This window comes from Hyperolius riggenbachi, chromosome 3, assembly GCF_040937935.1.
Source record: "Hyperolius riggenbachi isolate aHypRig1 chromosome 3, aHypRig1.pri, whole genome shotgun sequence".
NCBI lineage: Eukaryota > Metazoa > Chordata > Amphibia > Anura > Hyperoliidae > Hyperolius > Hyperolius riggenbachi.
Window position 1 is genome coordinate 292330621 of NC_090648.1, and position 20130 is coordinate 292350750.

Below are 20130 nucleotides of genomic sequence, written 5' to 3' on the forward strand. Positions count from 1 at the left end.
TCATATTATTCTGTTTGTTGATGGAGCACCATGCGAGGATAAACACAGAACAAAGATCAGTCTAAATCAGTGGTCCTCAAACTACGGCCCGCGGGCCGAATGTGGCCCTCCGAGGCTTTGTCACTGGACCCCCAAACACAAAATGTATAACCTATAGATGTGGCCCACTGCCCCTTTAAATATGGTTGTCCAGCATATAGAATAGCAGTGCTGGCACCACCCTTCCACATACTGTAGAAGCCAGCAAGCAGTCATTCGCTGCCTTCCAATCCAATTCGGCATCAGGTGACACTGCTGTCTAATTGGACAGCAGTTTGTCACCTGGGTATGCTTCACTGTCTGGTGCACAGATGTTCGAGTGCTGCATGACTGAACGGCTGCTGCTGGGAGTTCTCCCCCAGGCATGATTGGGGGGAAATCAATACCTAGACTCAATGTAATGTTTTTTAACATAATTTTATGTATGTACTGCCCCCCCCCCCCCCCCAGTCTGAAGTATGTTGACCCGGCCCTTGACCGAAAAAGTTTGAGGACCCCTGGTCTAAATGCTGGTGGTGCAAAAGAACTGCACAAAATGAGTAAGTTAAATAAATATGTGAAATAATAATCAGAGCTAGCTGCAGACATTTTGCTAATGATTACTTTTGCTGACTTGCTGCTTGCCCCTCTAAAAACATCCTGTTCCGTGGAGAGGGAAGGTTGGACAAATGGGAGGCATCCTGCTGCAAGCTCAGTGTTTTTTTACAGTAACAGCTGGCCAAGTATTCTCCAGTTTGGCAGATCATTGTGGAGAAGATTTTTAATTTTGGGGACAACCTAGTGGTACATATGTACACATGGTAGATTATTGGCTTAGACAACCACCTCGGTGGTGTTCAATCTTGTATGTGCATATCTTACAGCCTCATACACATGCTAGATGGAACTAAGATGAGGCAGCTGTGTTGGCTAAGAAACTAGCATGTGTGCACGTGTGTTAAGGCATCCCATAAGGTTGCTTAGAGATCTGACATGCTAAATAAATCCCTAAGCAAAGCTGACAAATTGGTGCATTGTGCTTGCCCTCATCCCACTCAGCAGCAGCCCTCCATTGTGGGCTGGCCAATAATTCCCCCATCCCCTCCACAGAAATAGTATATAATGATTAGCAGTTCCCTACTCAGTAGTGATGTGTGTGTAAGGCACTCATTGCCCACACTGTCAGTCTAATAATCAAGCACAATCTTTATGGGGACATTGATTGAAAGGGTGTATGCAATTTAAAACTTCAGATTTAAGATATCAGACTGACGGAAGACATTACACCATTGTGTGCAGTCTGCACAGACATCTCCACGCAAGCAGCTCCCTAAAGAAACAGTCAAAATCCGTCCCCTGAATAAATTAACACCGGAGAGGATAACTGCCAACCTGGATTTTACAAATCTGCTCCACAGTCAAATGGACCCAAACACTCTAGTAACCCAGTACAACAACACGATACATGAAACACTTGACAGTATTGCCCCATGGCGCACCAAATCAGCAACCAAAAAGCAGAAAGCTAATTGGTTTGACAAAACCATCATGGATCTAAAAAAGAAAGGGCGCATACTTGAAAGACAGTGGCGTAAATCAGGGTCTGAGGACCACAAATCTAGCCTAATTCAACACCTCAGACAATACCAACAAGCAATAACCAAGAAAAAATAAGACTTTATCTCGCACAAAATATCTACAGCCAACAACAGAGCTGGTCAACTCTTCCACACAGTGGAATCACTCTGCAATCCTTCCTGCCTAAACGCCCCAACCACATTCTCCAGGGAAAGGTGTGAAGAATTCTCTGCCTTCTTCACAAACAAGGTGTCTACCATCCGTGCCAGCATTACACCAACATCAATTGACCACTGGACTTTGCATCTGCCTACTACTGTACCACCATGGCAAGTCTTTGACACTCTGAGTGAAGAAGATTTTGGAATTCTCATTCAAAGTCTCCGCCCCACTACCTGCGACCTGGATCCTGGCCCAACTGGATCCTTAATGCAGTGCCCAGAGCTGATCAGGCCAGCACTTCACAAAATCACTCAGTGCTCCTTGCAAAGTGGACTTTTCCCAGAAGAACTAAAGAAAGCAATCATAAAACCCCTCTTGAAGAAACCATCACTAGATCCTGATTCTGTAACCAACTACAGACCTGTTGCGAACTTACCATTCCTATCAAAAGTTATCGAGAAAGTAGTCGCCAACCAGCTGGAAGCCAGGCTTACAGATAACAACATCTTTGATACTTTTTAGTCAGGATTCAGGAAAAGGCATAGCACTGAAACAGCAATAGTCCGAGTAATGAATGATCTACTTACTGCAAGGGACAAGGGTGATTGCTCAATTTTGATTCTTCTTGACTTGTCTGCAGCATTTGATACTGTGGATCATGAAATACTAATCCAGCGACTGAAGAATTACTGTGGCCTAAGGGGTACTGTTCTTAGCTGGTTTCAGACCTTCCTATCTGGCAGGACACAGCAAGTATGTCTGGGCACACACTACTCTAATCCAGTGCCACTTCCCTATGGAGTTCCACAGGGTTCTGTACTATCACCATTACTCTTTGCAGTCTACATGCTCCCACTGGGCAAAATAATCCAGAACTATGGCCTAGGATACCATTGTTATGCAGATGACACACAACTGTATCTGTCCTTCAAGCCTGGCACCCAAGACCCATCAGCATCCATAAATGCGTGTCTAGTGGATTTACAAAGTTGGATGAACACCAGCTGGCTGAGGATGAACCCTGACAAAACAGAGGTGTTGGTGGTAGGTGGTCCACAAATGATGGATAAAGTTCAAAACGCTCACCACCTCAAACTAGCAATTGGGGGAGTTACTGTACAGTATAAAGACTGTGTGCGAAACCTTGGGGTGATCCTGGATGGAAATCTAAAACTCAAACAGCAGATATCAGCTGTCGTCAAGTCTTCCTTCTTCCATCTAAGAAATGTAGCGAAAATCAAACACCTTATCCCAGCTGAAGACCTACCTGCCCTGGTTCATGCATTTGTATCCTCCCGCCTAGACTACTGCAACGCCCTGTTCATCGGATCTACAGAAAAGGTTCTGCGCCCCTTACAGCTAGTACAGAATGCTGCATCCAGACTCCTAGCCAATGCCCCCCGCAGCTCACACATCACCCCAGTACTGCAAACTCTTCACTGGTTGCCAGTAAAATGGAGAATCAATTTTAAGATCTGCCTGCTGACATTCAAGGCTCTACACCACATGGGACCCAAATACATAGCGGATCTATTGGAACTTTATGCCCCTTCACGCACCCTCTGCTCTGCCAACAAGATGAAGCTGATTATTCCCAGGATACACTTAACATTTGGTGCTCGGGCCTTTTCCTACGCAGCCCCTACTCTATGGAACTCACTTCCACAATCAGTACGAGAGGCTCCATCTCTGGACAGCTTTAAAAAAAGGCTAAAAACTCACCTCTTTTCCCTAGCCTTTGAGACTGCATAATGAAGGGTCACAGCGCTTTGAGTCCCCAGGGAGAAAAGCGCTATATAAATATTATTGTTATTGTTATATGTAGAATACACTCCAACAGAAAGGTGTGGTAGATTAGGCCAGTGCAGAGAAATACAAAAGCTGTTGTCCGAAAAGCTCCAATCCAGCTTTTTGAAATCTGTACATTTACAGTGGATGGGGAAGCTTTTGGAGAAAAAAAACATTGTCTGGGCAGTCTGATGCTGATCCCACATTGGGAGGTTTAATCTGAGAGATAGCTTCAAAATCAGAGTTTACCCACAGTGAGAGTGGTTACTGAAGATAAAGTGCAGCGAAGAGCTGTGAGGTTTCACTGAACATGCTGATGTGCAATAAACAGGATATTCTTTTTCTCAGCACCTGATTTACTATATGAAATCACCACAATGAAGCTTCATCACACATTTCCTTCTGTAAATCACCAGCACTGCTGATACATTCTCTGATCTTCCAGATACATCATATCTCCCAGTGTGTTACCATTATATAAAAGAAAAAAGCAAGCAATGTGCTCAGCACACCATTTTCTAAGAGACAAAACAGCTGTTGCAGTCAGTTAAATATACAAGTTAAACAGTCCACATAAACATGATGGATTACAACATTTCAGTAAGTTATGACATTAATATTCATACTTGTCAAGTTTCCTCTGTAACAAGTCTAGGAACTCATTGCAGTACACCAGGTTATCTGCCAGGCCGACATTGAAGGAGTGCTCCTCATTCATGTGATTGAACAGGATGGATCTGCAAGAAAACAATATTCATCACTTTTACTGATTGCCCGTAACAGACGTGATATTTCACATACAAGAATTTACACTGAAGGAATCTGTTTGCAGACAATTAGTTAGCAAGTCACTCACAGAATGGAATGGCTGGAAAAGAGGAATTCTCGAAGAAAACAAGAAGGGGGAAAGATAATTCTGAGTCAATCTGGTGTACTAATATATGACCAATTATACTACTACAAATGGATTGCCACTGGTAGTTATGAATCTATATGGGTCACAATGAGAAGTAGACATCTCCACAGATCTCCTGTTATCTTCAGTTAGAATATCATAAGTGATCTTGCAACTGTCTGCTAAAAAGGTGGCAAAACGATTGTAGGCCTGTCCATCTTATTGCAATATTGTGTGGATGCTTAAAAGTGAACCTGTAGTGAGAACCTATTGTTTGAAAAACTCAAACAATTGATATGGATTCTGCATGGATCTTCTAATACACAGCCACTCATTTATTTACCTCAGTTCAAGATCTGATACGATCCGGGTAACCCCGTACAGGGACAGGTTGTGTCCATATGTTTTACGATCACGATCTAATTCATGCATAATATACATTTAGTAAGAACACAGGTTTTTCATAATAGAAATGAAACAACCTACTACACCAGATTATAGTTCCTCTGTGATAGACACCTACTCACTCAAACCTAAAACAGCCCCTTTGCTCACATGAGCCATCCAGGGTTGAGAGCTCAGCTGACCATGCCTTCCTATACTGTTCCTATACACCATGTTCGTATAGACCATGCCTTTCTACCATCTGTTCAATCAGTATACCTGGACCAATCAGAATTTGCTGGAGTGCACAGGAGAAAAGTAAGGCCAGTTATCTGTGTGTAGGTAGGCTAGCTAGGTCTTTTAGCAGCTAAGAGATTTCATACACATATATATCTTCTGCATATTAAGCGTTTTGCCTCAGGTTGAGCTTTACAGCTTTAAGCCATTTCCTTTAATTTAAAAGTTAAACAATCAAAAGCTCTTAAAGTTGGAAATCTCTCATGCAGGGAACATAGGGCCAGGTCAATTTGAATTGCATAAGTCACAGCAAGGTCACAGTAGGAAGCAGAACCAGCCAACCAGAATAATGTAACTCACAATAACAACTATGCTTAAGAGCCATAGCAACACTGCAAGCTAAAGGTACAACAAAGGGAACAAGAAACATAGCATATTTGTTCACAATTAAAATATATGTGCCATTTTATTGTACAGACATGGTAAAGAGGACAAAAGTACAAATTAAGCAACAATGCAGTGAAAAAAAGGATTTCAAAAATCCATGATGCTTTTTGCCTACCTTTAATCCTTGCAGATGTTCTTGTAGTGCTTCTAGTTTAAGTGCATCACATTATGATTTTTAGTTTCTAAATGTTCAATCCTCCACTTAAAGTGAAATAATTGGCTTTTATTATAAATGGAAGATGGTTATCAAAATGGAAAATTACAAACTAACCGGTTTCCTTTAAATTCCTCATTGCAGAACATGCACAACCTCTGGAAACTTGAATCTGATCTTTCATGCTGCTGCTGTTCCAGTACCGTTCTCTGTAAAATAAGACAAAAACAAGAATATAAAATGTAAACAAAGGCAAAATATATTAGGTGTGTAAAATTGTAAACAAAAATCAAACACAATTTATAATTGACATACTAGTGACTACTGTAAGTAGTAGATTCAGAGTATCTAATAAATATTTGGTCTCTTGTTTCAAACAACCATGTGCCACTGCCTGTAACCAGAAAGAGATTGCAGCAGCAACATAACAACTCTCTATAAGAAATGGCTAGCGAAGGGTTTTCTGACCAAGTGTATTAACAGTTTTTTACTTGACAGACACTATTGTGATAAATTGTAAAATTTAAAATGCATCTGTATGCATATGTATTAAATGTATATTTGTTCATGAGTAAAATGTACATTTTTCCTATGTTGCTGTCACTCACAATAGACTGAGAATCCCTTATGAGAAGATAACGAATCCAAAACCTGTCAAATTTCTACAGTTTTCTTTATTTTTTAAAGCTCTCCCTGAACGGCAGCACTGGAGCCCAGCACTGGAGTCTATTTGTGTGTCCAGTGCTGGTCTCCAGCCGCCATTTTCCTGTAATGACAACTGGGGAGTGACGCTAGCCTAGAAGAGAAAAAGGAGAGTCACCTGTCAAGTGAGTAAATGGTTCTATTTTTAGGTGCCACTGCCACCAGAAATATTAGTGGGCACTAACTGCCCAACTATGAGTATTTTGGGAGAAACACTGCTACATTATGCTTTTGTTTTGGGTTGGGGGGCACTGCCACATTATGTGTATTTTGTGGGGAAACACTGCCGCACTATATATTTTGTGGGAAAGTGTTGCCGCATTTTTTTTTTGGGCAGGAAATGCTGCCACATTACCATATGTATATTTTTAGGGGGGAGATGCTGCAAAATTAAATGTATTTTGGGAGTAACCACTGCCTAATTAGGAGTATTTTGGGGGTAAAATGCTGCTGGCAGGTACATGTATTTCTGGTTTAACTGCTGTCTAATTATGCATATTTTTTAGTATGATTTTCTTGCAAATAAAAATATATATAAAAATCGCTTTAGGCTTATGGAATAAAAAACACAGGGAGTACACTGGCTCATGGATAACCTACAAAGGGGTACATGTGCAGAAAAGGTTGGAGACCACTGCTGTAAGCAATAGCAACACAGGAGAAAAGCAATTTGTAGTGCATTTCACTCTGGGAGGAATCTACTTCTTACAAACGATAGTGGTCCATTAACCACTTCAGTACCAGCAGCCTCTGGCCCCTTAGGACCAGAGACTGCTGGTACCAGAGAATGGCACATACACGCCGCTCCTCCATCCCCACAGGCCTCTCTCTCTGCTGTCGCTATGACGGAAGAGGTCATTGGCTTCTGACGCTGTCCATCAATGTAAGCCAATGGAATTGGCTAAAGGTGGCCACACACCATACAATTTTTTAAATATCTGTTCAATTCAAGAATTGCAATCAATTTTTCTGATTGATTGTAACATTTCAAAAATATGAACAATGTACTACACATGTGGGTTTTTCCCCAATTATGATAAAAATGATTGGAGACTGAGAAAATTGCTAGGGTGTGTATATTAATAAATTGACAATCTAACACACACCATACAATCTCTAGAAAAAAATTTAAGAAAAATTTCCAGCATTCCGGATCGATAAAAATAAAACCGCGAAATCCGATCGGATTTTTCAGTCTAATGAAAAAAAGAGCTTTCAATTTTCTCGGGAGATCGATCATATTTATCGAATTGCCGTAAAATCAGATCATTTTATTGTATCGTATGTGGCCACCTTTACAGTGATGACAGGGTCAGGAGCCAATGAATTCGACTTCTGACTGATTCACACAGCTCTGCGGTCATACTGACAGCAAGGAGAGTGCAATACAATTGGCGGTAGCATCCAGAGGGATGATGGAAATCTACACACTGTCAGGTATAACAGGATCCAAACAGGGCATAGATTTTAATCATCAAGGTCCAGAAGCAGTTAATCTTTTTGCAGCCTTGCCTAAGTTGTTTAGTTTTAGACAACTCGTGGTAGGGTATCCTCAGCCGGCATCTCCTCTCCTTCAACGGTGGAGGTGCTACAATGCCGACATTATCTTCTGGTCACATGATGACACACGATCAGGGCTTAGAGGATGGTGTCAGTGTTACAGTGCCACTCGGTGGTAGAAGAGTCTCTTCCATCACCCCTCTTCAACCACCAAGTGGCGCTGTAATGCTGACTCCATCCTCTGGGCCCCAATAACGTCATATCATGTGATCAGAAGACAGAAGACTATGACGGCATTGCAGCTCTGTCGGTGGAGGAGAGGAGAAGCTTATCCAGCTGTTGGGACAGGTAACTATGACAGCTCCCTGTCGCCCACTTTACATAGCTTGCCAGGCTTCAGAAAGGACACTTCCCCAGCAGCAGCAGGGAAAATGTGGCCCTGCAGCACACACCGTGTTACTGTATGCGGCTGCTAAATGGTTAATCAAGGAGCCAGTACCCAGATTAAAAAACATAAACAAACAAGTTATTTCACTGACTGTCTACTAAAGACAAGAAAAACATTTGTCTCTAGAACGGAGCATAAATGTGGTGACTGCCATAAATGGAAAAATCCAGGCACTTAGGCTGGTTTCACACCAGGACGTTGCGTTTTAGGGAATGTTATGGTCGCATAACGTGCCCCTAACGCAGCGCCTGGTGCTCCCTGCTTTGGACGTCAGAGTGAGCCGCGTTGTGCAGCTCACTCTGGCGTCCGTGATGCGCACTCTTGGACGCATGCGGCATAACGTGGTCCCGCCGGCCAATCGCCGCACAGAGCGGCCGCTCCAGGAAGTATACACTGCACGTCACTGAGTGCAGTGAATATTAATTAGCCATGTGCCTGGCCGCTCTCCGCTCCTCCCCAATGTTACTGAGCATGTGCAAACAGTCTAACGCGGCTCTGCCGCATACAAAGTACTGCATGCAGTACGTTATATTATGGCGCAGCGTTACACTGTAACGCAACGTGGGCACTGTGAACAGCCCATTGATTTTTCATTGCTGTGCGGTGGGGTGCGTTACAGGCTGCTCTAACGTGCGCCTGTAACGTCCCACTGTGAAACCAGCCTTAAAGCTTTCTTAGGGCTTGTGTTAGGCATCCTGCTGCAAGGCTTTCCCTTTTAAAAGTGGAGTTGTCACCATAAAAATCAAATTTCAACAGCAACTGGTCTGAGTATATTAAAGCAGACCCAAACCAAACATTTTTTTAATTCAAAATATTTAGTTGCACCACTCTGATACATACAAAGATAAATAAACACTCCTTCAAGCCTATGAGCATTTCAGTGCATGCTTTTCACCCTTCTTTTTTCATAACTAGAGTTATACAGGTGGCAGCTATTAGCAATTCCTCCTTTGCCAGACACCTCCTACTCCACCAGTCTACCGGATTCTGTCCCAGCAATATGAAAGGAAGGGAGGGGTTCCTCCGGTAAATGTAAAATATTTTATATTTATCATCATGCTGCTGGAAAAGGGCTGTTATTATTATAATTTAGAAAATAGATTTCTGAAATTTTGTATTTTTAATTTGGGTCCACTTTAAGTGATAAAGATGCTAATTCTGCATTCAAAACTTTTCTGCTGTTATGGTTTGGCGTTATCACATATCTTAGGAGCATTGGCCCTTTAATAGCCATTGCCATTCAGTTGCATGCTGGGGGTTCTTTTTATCTATAATATATTCCTCCTCTTCCCTTTATTTCCCTGCCTTGCTGAAACATGATCCTCTGCTCATTCGTGTTTACAAGCAAGGCTGAGGTGACTCAGCGATTGGAGGAGAAAAGAAAATAAAGTTTAGCAAAGAAATTACATCAGGATTTAGCCTCAAATTGTGGGCAAAAGACATGGTTCCCACCCGGAACAGAATTCTCTTTATTTACTATATAAAATTCACTGAAATCAAAATGTGGACAGTACAATACATCTGTTATGTAAGTAGATCAAGTATTTATCTATTTGTATAGGTGTTTTTTTCCTGGCATAGTATGGCTAATCCTCTTGTTTCAAGAGAGACACTGTCCAGCCTCTGAGTAGGAAAAATGAGAACTAATGGGCTTCCTAACTAGAGTTTTTTTTCTTGCTGGGGAGGAACCCCCATCTCACTGTGACCCAAAGTTGTCCTGCTGTCGAGAAAGAATCGTATTTTAATTTGTCTTCAAGTTCAAACCTGCCTATTCAAATTGACAAAAGACCTTTTAGTAAGATGCAGGAACAGCACTGAATGAACTCAGATTCTTCTGCTGAGAAAAATTCTTCTCACACCTCACGTACACCTGATCAAGAACTTTATGAAAAATAGTGATTTTAGAGATGAGAAAAGCCACTTTTAAATAGTTCTATGCAAAGTGAAAACCATCATATGTCCTCTCACCAAACACGTTACAACACCTTGCAGATATTCCACTTCCCTTATATACTTGCGTATAAGCCTCATTTTTTTGCCACAGAAAATGTGCTAAAAAGTTACCCCTTTGGATTATATGCAAGTCAGTGGCGCAAAATGGATGGTGAAGCAAGTTTTGTTACTGGCAGAGGAACGTAAGGATCGTGCGCTAGTGATCCTGCTCTTGCCAGCTGGCTCCCTACTGTGTCCATGCCCCCATCCCCTGCAACATGGTGTGTAGAGTGCACTGCTCAAGACTAACTGTGTCCCCCGACTTGTGGAGTGGAGCGTGCAAGCACCATGTCAGAGGTGCAATGATCGGGGATTTTTCCTTTGAGGCAATTGTTGTGTCTCATATCTATGATGCCATCTAGTGGCGTCTTGAGACACAACTGTACCATATCCTTGGGGCACATTTGGTTATGGGGAGGAGGGCTGACTTGTACATTTGGCTACTGTGGATGGGGCTATAAATGAGTCAATAACGTTTTCCTGGTTTCTGAGGTAAAAGTGGGTAAAATCGGCTTATACACGGGTCAGCTTATATGAGAGTATATACGGTATATAATTTCCTGTAAAATTTCAACCCTTCAGTGTTGAGGCACATAAAAAACATGTCTTGCCATGCCAACAGATATACAACAAAGAATAAAAACAGCATAACAATGTGAAGTGCGTGTAATGTATCTGTAAGGGGTACCTTACTAGCGCTTGCATAAACTTAGCCTAAGATCTACATATGGTGGTATTACTATCTCTGCATATGTTGAAGATTAACCACTTCACGACCGCCCCCAGCCGATGGGCGGCGGCAAAGTCCGGGCCCAAACGACCGCAATACGCCCATCGGCGGGGGCGGCTGCGGGAGTGGCTATGCGGCGATCGCGTCATTCGTGACGCGATCAGCCGCCGGGGACTGGCTCCGCCCCCCGTTCGCTGTAACCCGCCGGCCATTCGGAAGCGCCGGCGGGTTACTAGCACCCGGATCGCCGCGTGTACTGTGTATAATAGGCTTTGTAATGTATACAAAGCCTATTATACTGGCTGCCTCCTGCCCTGGTGGTCCCAGTGTCCGAGGGACCACCAGGGCAGGCTGCAGCCACCCTAGTCTGCACCCAAGCACACTGATTTCCCCCCCCTGCCCTCTGATCGCCCACAGCACCCCTTAGACCCCCCCCCTGCCCACCCCCCAGACCACTGTTTGCACCCAGTCACCCCCCTAATCACCCATCAATCACTCCCTGTCACTATCTGTCAACGCTATTTTTTTTTTTAGTCCCTAATCTGCCCCCTACTCCCTCCTGATCACCCCCCACCCCTCAGATTCTCCCCAGACCCCCCCCCCCCCGTGTACTGTAAGCATCTATCCCCCCTGATCACCTGTCAATCACCTGTCAATCACCTGTCAATCACCCGTCAATCACCCCCTGTCACTGCCACCCATCAATCAGCCCCTAACCTGCCCCTTGCGGGCAATCTGATCACCCACCCACTCCAATAGATCGCCCGCAGATCCGACATCAGATCACCTCCCAAATCCATTGTTTACATCTATTCTCTCCTCTAAACACCCACTAATTACCCATCAATCACCCCCTATCACCACCTGTCACTGTTACCCATCAGATTAGATCCTAATCTGCCCCTTGCGGGCACCCAATCACCCGCCAACACGCTCAGATTGCCCTCAGACCCCCCCCACCTTATCAATTCGCCCGTGCAATATTTACATCTGTTATTCCCTGTAATAACCCACTTATCACCTGTCAATCACCCATCAATCACCCCCTGTCACTGCCACCCATCAATCACCCCCTGTTACTGCCACCCATCAATCAGCCCCTAACCTGACCCTTGCGGGCAATCTGATCACCCACCCACACCAATAGATCGCCCGCAGATCCGACATTAGATCACCCCCCAAGTGCAGTGTTTACATCTCTTCTCTCTTTTAAACACCCACTAATTACCCATCAATCACCCCCTATCACCACCTGTCACTGTTACCCATCAGATTAGACCCTAATCTGGCCCTTGCGGGCACCCAATCACCCGCCCACACGCTCAGATTGCCCTCAGACCCCCCCTTATCAATTCGCCAGTGCAATATTTACATCTGTTATTCCCTGTAATAAGCCACTGATCACCTGTCAATCACCCATCAATCACCCCCTGTCACTGCCACCCACCAATCACCCCCTGTCACTGCCACCCATCAAACAGCCCCTAACCTGCCCCTTGCGGGCAGTCTGATCACCCACCCACACCAATAGATCGCCCGCAGATCCGACATCAGATCACCTCCCAAGTGCAGTGTTTACATCTCTTCTCTCCTCTAAACACCCACTAATTACCCATCAATCACCCCCTACCACCACCTGTCACTGTTACCCATCAGATTAGACCCTAATCTGCCCCTTGCGGGCACCCAATCACCCGCCCACACCTCAGAACGCCCTCAGACCCCAGCCCTGATCACCTCGCCAGTGCATTGCTTGCATCTATTTCCCCCCTCTAATCACACCTTGAGACACCCATCAATCACCTCCTGTCACCCCCTAGCACACTTACCCATCAGATCAGGCCCTAATTTGCCCCGTGTGGGCTCCTGATCACTCGGCCAAACCCTCAGATCCCCCTCAGACCCCCTTCCGATCACCTCCCCAGTGCATTGATTGCATCTATTTTCCCCTCTAACCGCCCCCTGAGACACCCATCAATCACCTCCTGTCACCCCCCCTAGCACTCCTATCTATCAGATCAGGCCCAATACATCCTGTCATCTAAGAGGCCACCCTGCTTATGACCGATTCCACAAAATTTGCCCCCTCATAGACCACCTGTCATCAAAATTTGCAGATGCTTATACCCCTGAACAGTCATTTTGAGAAATTTGGTTTCCAGACTACTCACAGTTTTGGGCCAGTAAAATGCCAGGGCAGTATAGGAACCCCACAAGTGACCCCATTTTAGAAAGAAGACACCCCAAGGTATTCTGTTAGGTGTATGATGAGTTCATATAATATTTTATTTTTTGTCAAAAGTTAGCGGAAATTGGATTTTTATTGTTTTTTTCACAAAGTGTCATTTTTCACTAACTTGTGACAAAAAATAAAATCTTCTATGAACTCACCATACCCCTACCAGAATACCTTGGGGTGTCTTCTTTCTAAAATGGGGTCACTTGTGGGGTTCCTATACTGCCCTGGCATTTTAGGGGCCCTAAACCGTGAGGAGTAGTCTAGAAAACAAATGCCTCAAAATGACCTGTGAATAGGACGTTGGGCCCCTTAGCGCACCTAGGCTGCAAAAAAGTGTCACACATGTGGTATCGCCATACTCAGGAGAAGTAGTATAATGTGTTTTGTGGTGTATTTTTACACATACCCATGCTGGGTGGGAGAAATCTCTCTGTAAATGGACAATTGTGTGTAAAAAAAAATCAAATAATTGTCATTTACAGAGATATTTCTCCCACCCAGCATGGGTATGTGTAAAAATACACCCCAAAACACATTATACTACTTCTCTTGAGTACGGCGGTACCACATGTGTGGCACTTTTTTGCACCCTAAGTGCGCTAAGGGGCCCAAAGTCCAATGAGTACCTTTAGGATTTCACAGGTCATTTTGCGACATTTGGTTTCAAGACTACTCCTCACAGTTTAGGGCCCCTAAAATGCCAGGGCAGTATAGGAACCCCACAAATGACCCCATTTTAGAAAGAAGACACCCCAAGGTATTCCGTTAGGAGTATGGTGAGTTCATAGAAGATTTTATTTTTTGTCACAAGTTAGCGGAAAATGACACTTTGTGAAAAAAAACAATTAAAATCAATTTCCGCTAACTTGTGACAAAAAAAAAAAAATCTTCTATGAACTCACCATACATCTAACGGAATACCTTGGGGTGTCTTCTTTCAAAAATGGGGTAATTTGTGGGGTTCCTATACTGTCCTGGCATTTTAGGGGCCCTAAACCGTGAGGAGTAGTCTTGAAACGAAATTTCTCAAAATGACCTGTGAAATCCTAAAGGTACTCATTGGACTTTGGGCCCCTTAGCGCAGTTAGGGTGCAAAAAAGTGCCACACATGTGGTATCGCCGTACTCAGGAGAAGTAGTATAATGTGTTTTGGGGTGTATTTTTCCACATACCCATGCTGAGTGGGAGAAATATCTCTATAAATAGACAATTGTGTGTAAACAAAATAAAAAAATTGTCATTTACGGAGATATTTCTCCCACCCAGCATGGGTATGTGTAAAAATACACCCCAAAACACATTATACTACTTTTCCTGAGTACGGCAATACCACATGTGTGGCACTTTTTTGCAGCCTAACTGCGCTAAGGGGCCCAAAGTCCAATGAGCATCTTTAGGTTTACAGGGGTGCTTACAATTAGGCACCCCCCAAAATGCCAGGACAGTGAACACACCCCACAAATGACCCCATTTTGGAAAGTAGACACTTCAAGGTATTCAGAGAGGAGCATAGTGAGTCCGTGGCAGATTTCATTTTTTTTTTGTCGCAAGTTAGAAGAAATGGAAACTTTTTTTTTTTTTTTTTTCACAAAGTGTCATTTTCCGCTAACTTGTGACAAAAAATAAAATCTTCTATGAACTCACCATGCCTCTCACTGAATACTTTGGGATGTCTTCTTTCCAAAATGGGGTCATTTGGCGGGTATTTGTACTATCCTGGAATTTTAGCCCCTCATGAAACCTGACAGGTGCGCAGAAAAGTCAGAGATGCTTGAAAATGGGAAAATTCACTTTTGGCACCATAGTTTGTAAACGCTATAACTTTTACCCAATCCAATAAATATACACTGAATGGTTTTTTTTTTAATCAGACATGTAGCAGAATAACTTTCGCGCTCAAGTGTATAGGAAATTATACTTTATTTGAAAAATGTCAGCACAGAAAGTTAAAAAAGTAATTTTTTTGACAAAATTCATGTCTTTTTTGATGAATATAATAAAAAGTAAAACTTGCAGCAGCAATCAAATAGCATCAAAAGAAAGCTGTATTAGTGACAAGAAAAGGAGGTAAAATTCATTTAGGTGGTAGGTTGTATGACCGAGCATTAAACCGTGAAAGCTGCAGTGGTCTGAATGGAGAAAAAGGCTCTGGTCCTTAAGGGGCGAAAAGACTGTGGTCCTCAAGTGGTTAATAACATATGGCATGGGAATTTTAACTATTAACAGTTACTTCAAAGCTGTGGTGAATTATTATCTTCACAAAGTAAATGTGAGACAAGCTATAAAAAAAGGATCTCTCAGAAATATACACTAAAATAGTAGTGTGGCAATAATACAGGTAGACAGCATACGGAATTGTCACAACTCATTCAATCTGTGTAACCTGTAGCTAAAAAAAAAAAAATAATCATGAAATATTAATATGTAGTGTATTCCATCAGTAAGAAGAATTAGGCCATTTATTTTTTCATTTAAAAAAAAAAAAATCTTAAGGCTATATACCATTTATACAGTTACTAAATTATTCAAGAAACCGAAGAAGAAAACCTATAGCTCATTATAGTCCACATGCTAAGTAAACCTATTGTAATATGCATACAATGAAGATCATTCCCTACATATGGAAATCAAACACACCTCTAAAGACTATCTCCAAATAGTCAGATGGATGAAATACAGTTACCCACTGTGCAGTACTGGAGCAATGGTATATACAGTTTCTTGAAGGCTTGTGGTAAATACTGTTACCCACTGTCCAGCACTGAGCAATGGTATATATAGTGGGTTGCAAAAGTATTTGGCCCCCCTTGAAGTTTTCCACATTTTGTCACATTACTGCCACAAACATGCATCAATTTTATTGGAATTCCACGTGAAAGACCAATACGAAGTGGTGTACATGTGAGAAGTGGATCGAAAATCATACATCATTCCAAACATTTTTTACAAATAACTGCAAAGTGGGGTGTGCGTAATTATTCGGCCCCCTGAGTCAATACTTTGTAGAACCACCTTTTGCTGCAATTACACTTGCCAGTCTTTTAGGATATGTCTCTACCAGCTTTGCACATCTAGAGACTGAAATCCTTGCCCATTCTTCTTTGCAAAACAGCTCAAGCGCAGTCAGATTAGATGGACAGCGTTTGTGAACAGCAGTTTTCAAATCTTGCCACAGATTCTCGATTGGATTTAGATCTGGACCTTGACTGGGCCATTCTAACACATAGATATGTTTTGTTTTAAACCATTCCATTGTCGCCCTGGCTTTATGTTTAGGATCATTGTCCTGCCGGAAGGTGAACCTCCGCCCCAGTCTCAAGTCTTTTGCAGTCTCCAAGAGGTTTTCTTCCAAGTTTGCCCTGTATTTGGTTCATCCATCTTCCCATCAACTCTGACCAGCTTCCCTGTCCCTGCTTAAGAGATGCACCCGCCGAGCATGATGCTGCCACCACCATATTTGACAGTGGGGATGGTGTGTTCAGAGTGATGTGCAGTGTTAGTTTTCCGCCACACATAGCGTTTTGCATTTTGGCCAAAAAGTTCCATTTTGGTCTCATCTGACCAGAGCACCTTCTTCCACATATTTGCTGTGTCCCCCACATGGCTTGTGGCAATCTGCAAACGGGACTTCTTATGCTTTCTGTTAACAATGCCTTTCTTCTTGCCACTCTTCCATAAAGGCCAACTTTGTACAGTGCATGACTAATAGTTGTCCTATGGACAGAGTCTCCCACCTGAGCTGTAGATCTCTGCAGCTCGTCCAGAGTCACCATGGGCCTCTTGACTGCATTTCTGATCAGCGCTCTCCTTGTTCGGCCTGTGAGTTTAGGTGGATGGCCTTATCTTGGTAGGTTTACAGTTGTGCCATACTCCTTCCATTTCTGAATGGTCGCTTAAATAGTGCTCCGTGGGATGTTCAAGGCTTTGGAAATCGTTTTGTAGCCTAAGCCTGCTTTAAATTTCTCAATGACTTGACCCCTGACCTGTCATGTGTTCTTTGGACTTCACGGTGTTGTTGCTCCCAATATTCTCTTAGACAACCTCTGAGGCCCTCAAAGAGCAGCTGTATTTGTACTGACATAAGATTACACACAGGTGCACTCTATTTAGTCATTAGCACTCATCAGGCAATGTCTATAGGCAACTGACTGCACTCAGATCAAAGGGGGCCGAATAATTATGCACACACCACTTTGCAGTTATTTATTTGTAAAAAATGTTTGCAATCATGTATGATTTTCTATCCACTTCTCACGTGTACACCACTTTGTGTTGGTCTTTCATGTGGAATTCCAATAAAATAGATTCATGTTTGTGGCAGTAATATGACAAAATGTGGAAAACTTTAAGGGGGCCGAATACTTTTGCAACCCACTTTATTGAAAGCTTGTGGTAAATACTGTTACCCACTGACCAGCACTGAGCAATGGTATATGTAGTTTCTCGAAGGCTTGTGTTACTATTTTTTTCTAAGCTGCTAAAAAGGAATCCACTTCATGTTGTCTGTTATGATAAGAGTTCTTACAACAATTGAGTAAAATAGGTAAATACTAGAGGTGAAGGTGTAGCTCAACTCAGGAACTCTCTTGGAAACACGGATGGTTTTGGCATAGGAATAGTAGTCACAACAAAGCTATTCACACACTTTAGATTTTCTGACCTGAAACAGTCGCTCAAGTGTGTACTGGTGTACCCCTATGTACTGGTGTACCCTGGCCTCAGTCACCTGCAGTGATTCACCTAATCAGATTGTTGTCCTAAAGCATATTCTTCCTTGCAGGAACTTCCATACTGAGGTTCTGCTTGCACTTCTGTCCCCTCTACTCTCGATATATCAGACCACACTATTCAGCTGAGAGCCAAGATGCTTGTCCCACCAATTCATGCTGAAAGGAGATGCATCACTATGGTATATGAGGTAGAGAAAAAAGGAGGAGCTTCTGACAGCAGTGGGGTATGGGGCAATGTCAAGCTATGGCTGCACTGTCACACTCCCACCAGAAGCCCTGTATTTGCTCTATCTACTAATTCTCTGGGTTAGAAAATCACTATTACTTAGAACCGCCAGCACACGCTGGAAGGATATAGTAGTGCGATCTCCACATCTGAAAACCCTAGGCAGAAGAATAAGTAAACTTGCTACTTAAGATTACTTATTCATTCAAGATGAAAATGTACTGAAAACCAGTTCTGATCAATAAATGGGTTGGAACTTTGAGATACAGAGCTGTGAATGATTGCAATGGCCATTCATAGAACGTAAATAATATTTTATTTTTGTGGAGTAGGGTGGTCTTCTAAGAGGTTAAAATAACTTACTTCAGCCATTGAAAAGAAATAGAATAAATATATTTATTCTTTCTGCTTGCTGACAGCTTTGGGGAAAAAAATGTGAGCGAGCCGTCTGTCACTATAGGCAACCAAACTAGGCTAGACAGATTCAGCTTGCCTGAAAGGGAAAGCAGCTGGTTGCAGTTTAATGAGGAACTTGAATATATTTGAGAAAAGGTTCTGTTGTTCTCAGAATTCAAAACAGAGGTAGGAAATATAAATATAACAACATATCCTGTCCGCTTTCTGGCTGATGGGGCTATGTAGACCTAAACATAGCTCAGCAACAGGAAATCTACCAAACAGTTCATTATGAGTTTTCGAGTCATACAACTATTGCATTAAAACAAAGTCCATGCAAATAAGCAGTTCTTAGAAGGCAATGAAGTTTTGTCCTGTAATTATCTAAGCTTATGAACTAATGTCATGCCAAACTGAAATACATAAACACACACTATATAAAACACATGAGCACACACACAAGTTTCATGTACAAAAATATGCATGATTCTTTCTAGTGTCATATGCCAATGTTATATTGGCACTGTAACATGTAACAAGTGTGTAAAGGGTAAATACATTTTGATGCTTGATATAACTTTGTACAGCGCCACAGAATATGTTGGCGCTTTATAACTCAATAATAAAATAATAATATATTCGCTCACCCCAATCAGCACCTACAATTTTCTTAATGTATTCACAGTGCCATTATCTAGGAGATGAGCCTGGACCTTGTGTCTAGCTTGGTCTTTAAATCTTGTAGCCTGCATTAAATCCAGGGCTCTCACTAGTAATACTGCCCTGTCTGCAAGAATCAGCACAGCTTTATAGTAGGGTGCATTTGTTGTGAGTGGAGTACTTGCCCCATTTAAAGAGCTTCACGATGTGTGCACCTGTAGTCTTTAGAAAAGGTAGCTGATGGTATGCTTATTTGCAACGTTAAGTATGTTACAGTACTACTGGCAGGTACAGATATGAATTGTCTGTGTCCTAGGAGGCTACATAGAATCATGAATGTTTTTGTAAACCGATAATCTGCAGTGTCTCTACTTACTGCTTTTGTGGAAGCAGACAAACATCCTGTGTTTACATATTAGCTGAGTCTGCCGAGGACTGACGAATTTCTGTGCTGACACAGCTACGAGCTCAAATTACAATTGTGATTACTTGAAGATGAGGAGTAATTAGACAGGCTCTTCTCTCCAAAAACACACAGGGTGCATTTACAGTTGTGTTCAAAACTATTTAACCCCCACTGAAATTGAGTGTTTTGGCCAGTTTGACATTGATTTTGATCATTTCAGTCATCTTGTTTACAATTAAATCAAAGAGGCACTTGTAAGTCAGACAAATATAACATTTATAATGAAATAACCACAAATGTCTTTTCTGTGCTCACATCATTATCAGCTTTATTCAACCCCCAAGTGACATTCATTCTTAGTACTTAGTACAGCATCCTATTCCAGTTATAACAGCTTTTAAACATGAAGCATAGCTTGACACAAGTGTCTTGCAGCGA

The 20130-nt window shown here is 42.5% G+C and overlaps 1 protein-coding gene across 2 annotated transcripts in view; it reads right to left on the bottom strand.

Moving 5' to 3' along the window:
* Nucleotides 1-20130, bottom strand: part of ZNF277 (zinc finger protein 277) — a 111941-nt gene that overhangs the window by 49697 nt on the left and 42114 nt on the right. For both annotated transcript variants that reach the window (XM_068276506.1, XM_068276505.1), the window contains exons 5-6: nucleotides 5781-5872; nucleotides 4173-4283 (exon numbers count right to left, since the gene is read on the bottom strand). In XM_068276506.1, the coding sequence (XP_068132607.1) occupies nucleotides 4173-4283; nucleotides 5781-5872 (203 nt within the window). The remainder of the gene's footprint in view (nucleotides 1-4172; nucleotides 4284-5780; nucleotides 5873-20130) is intronic.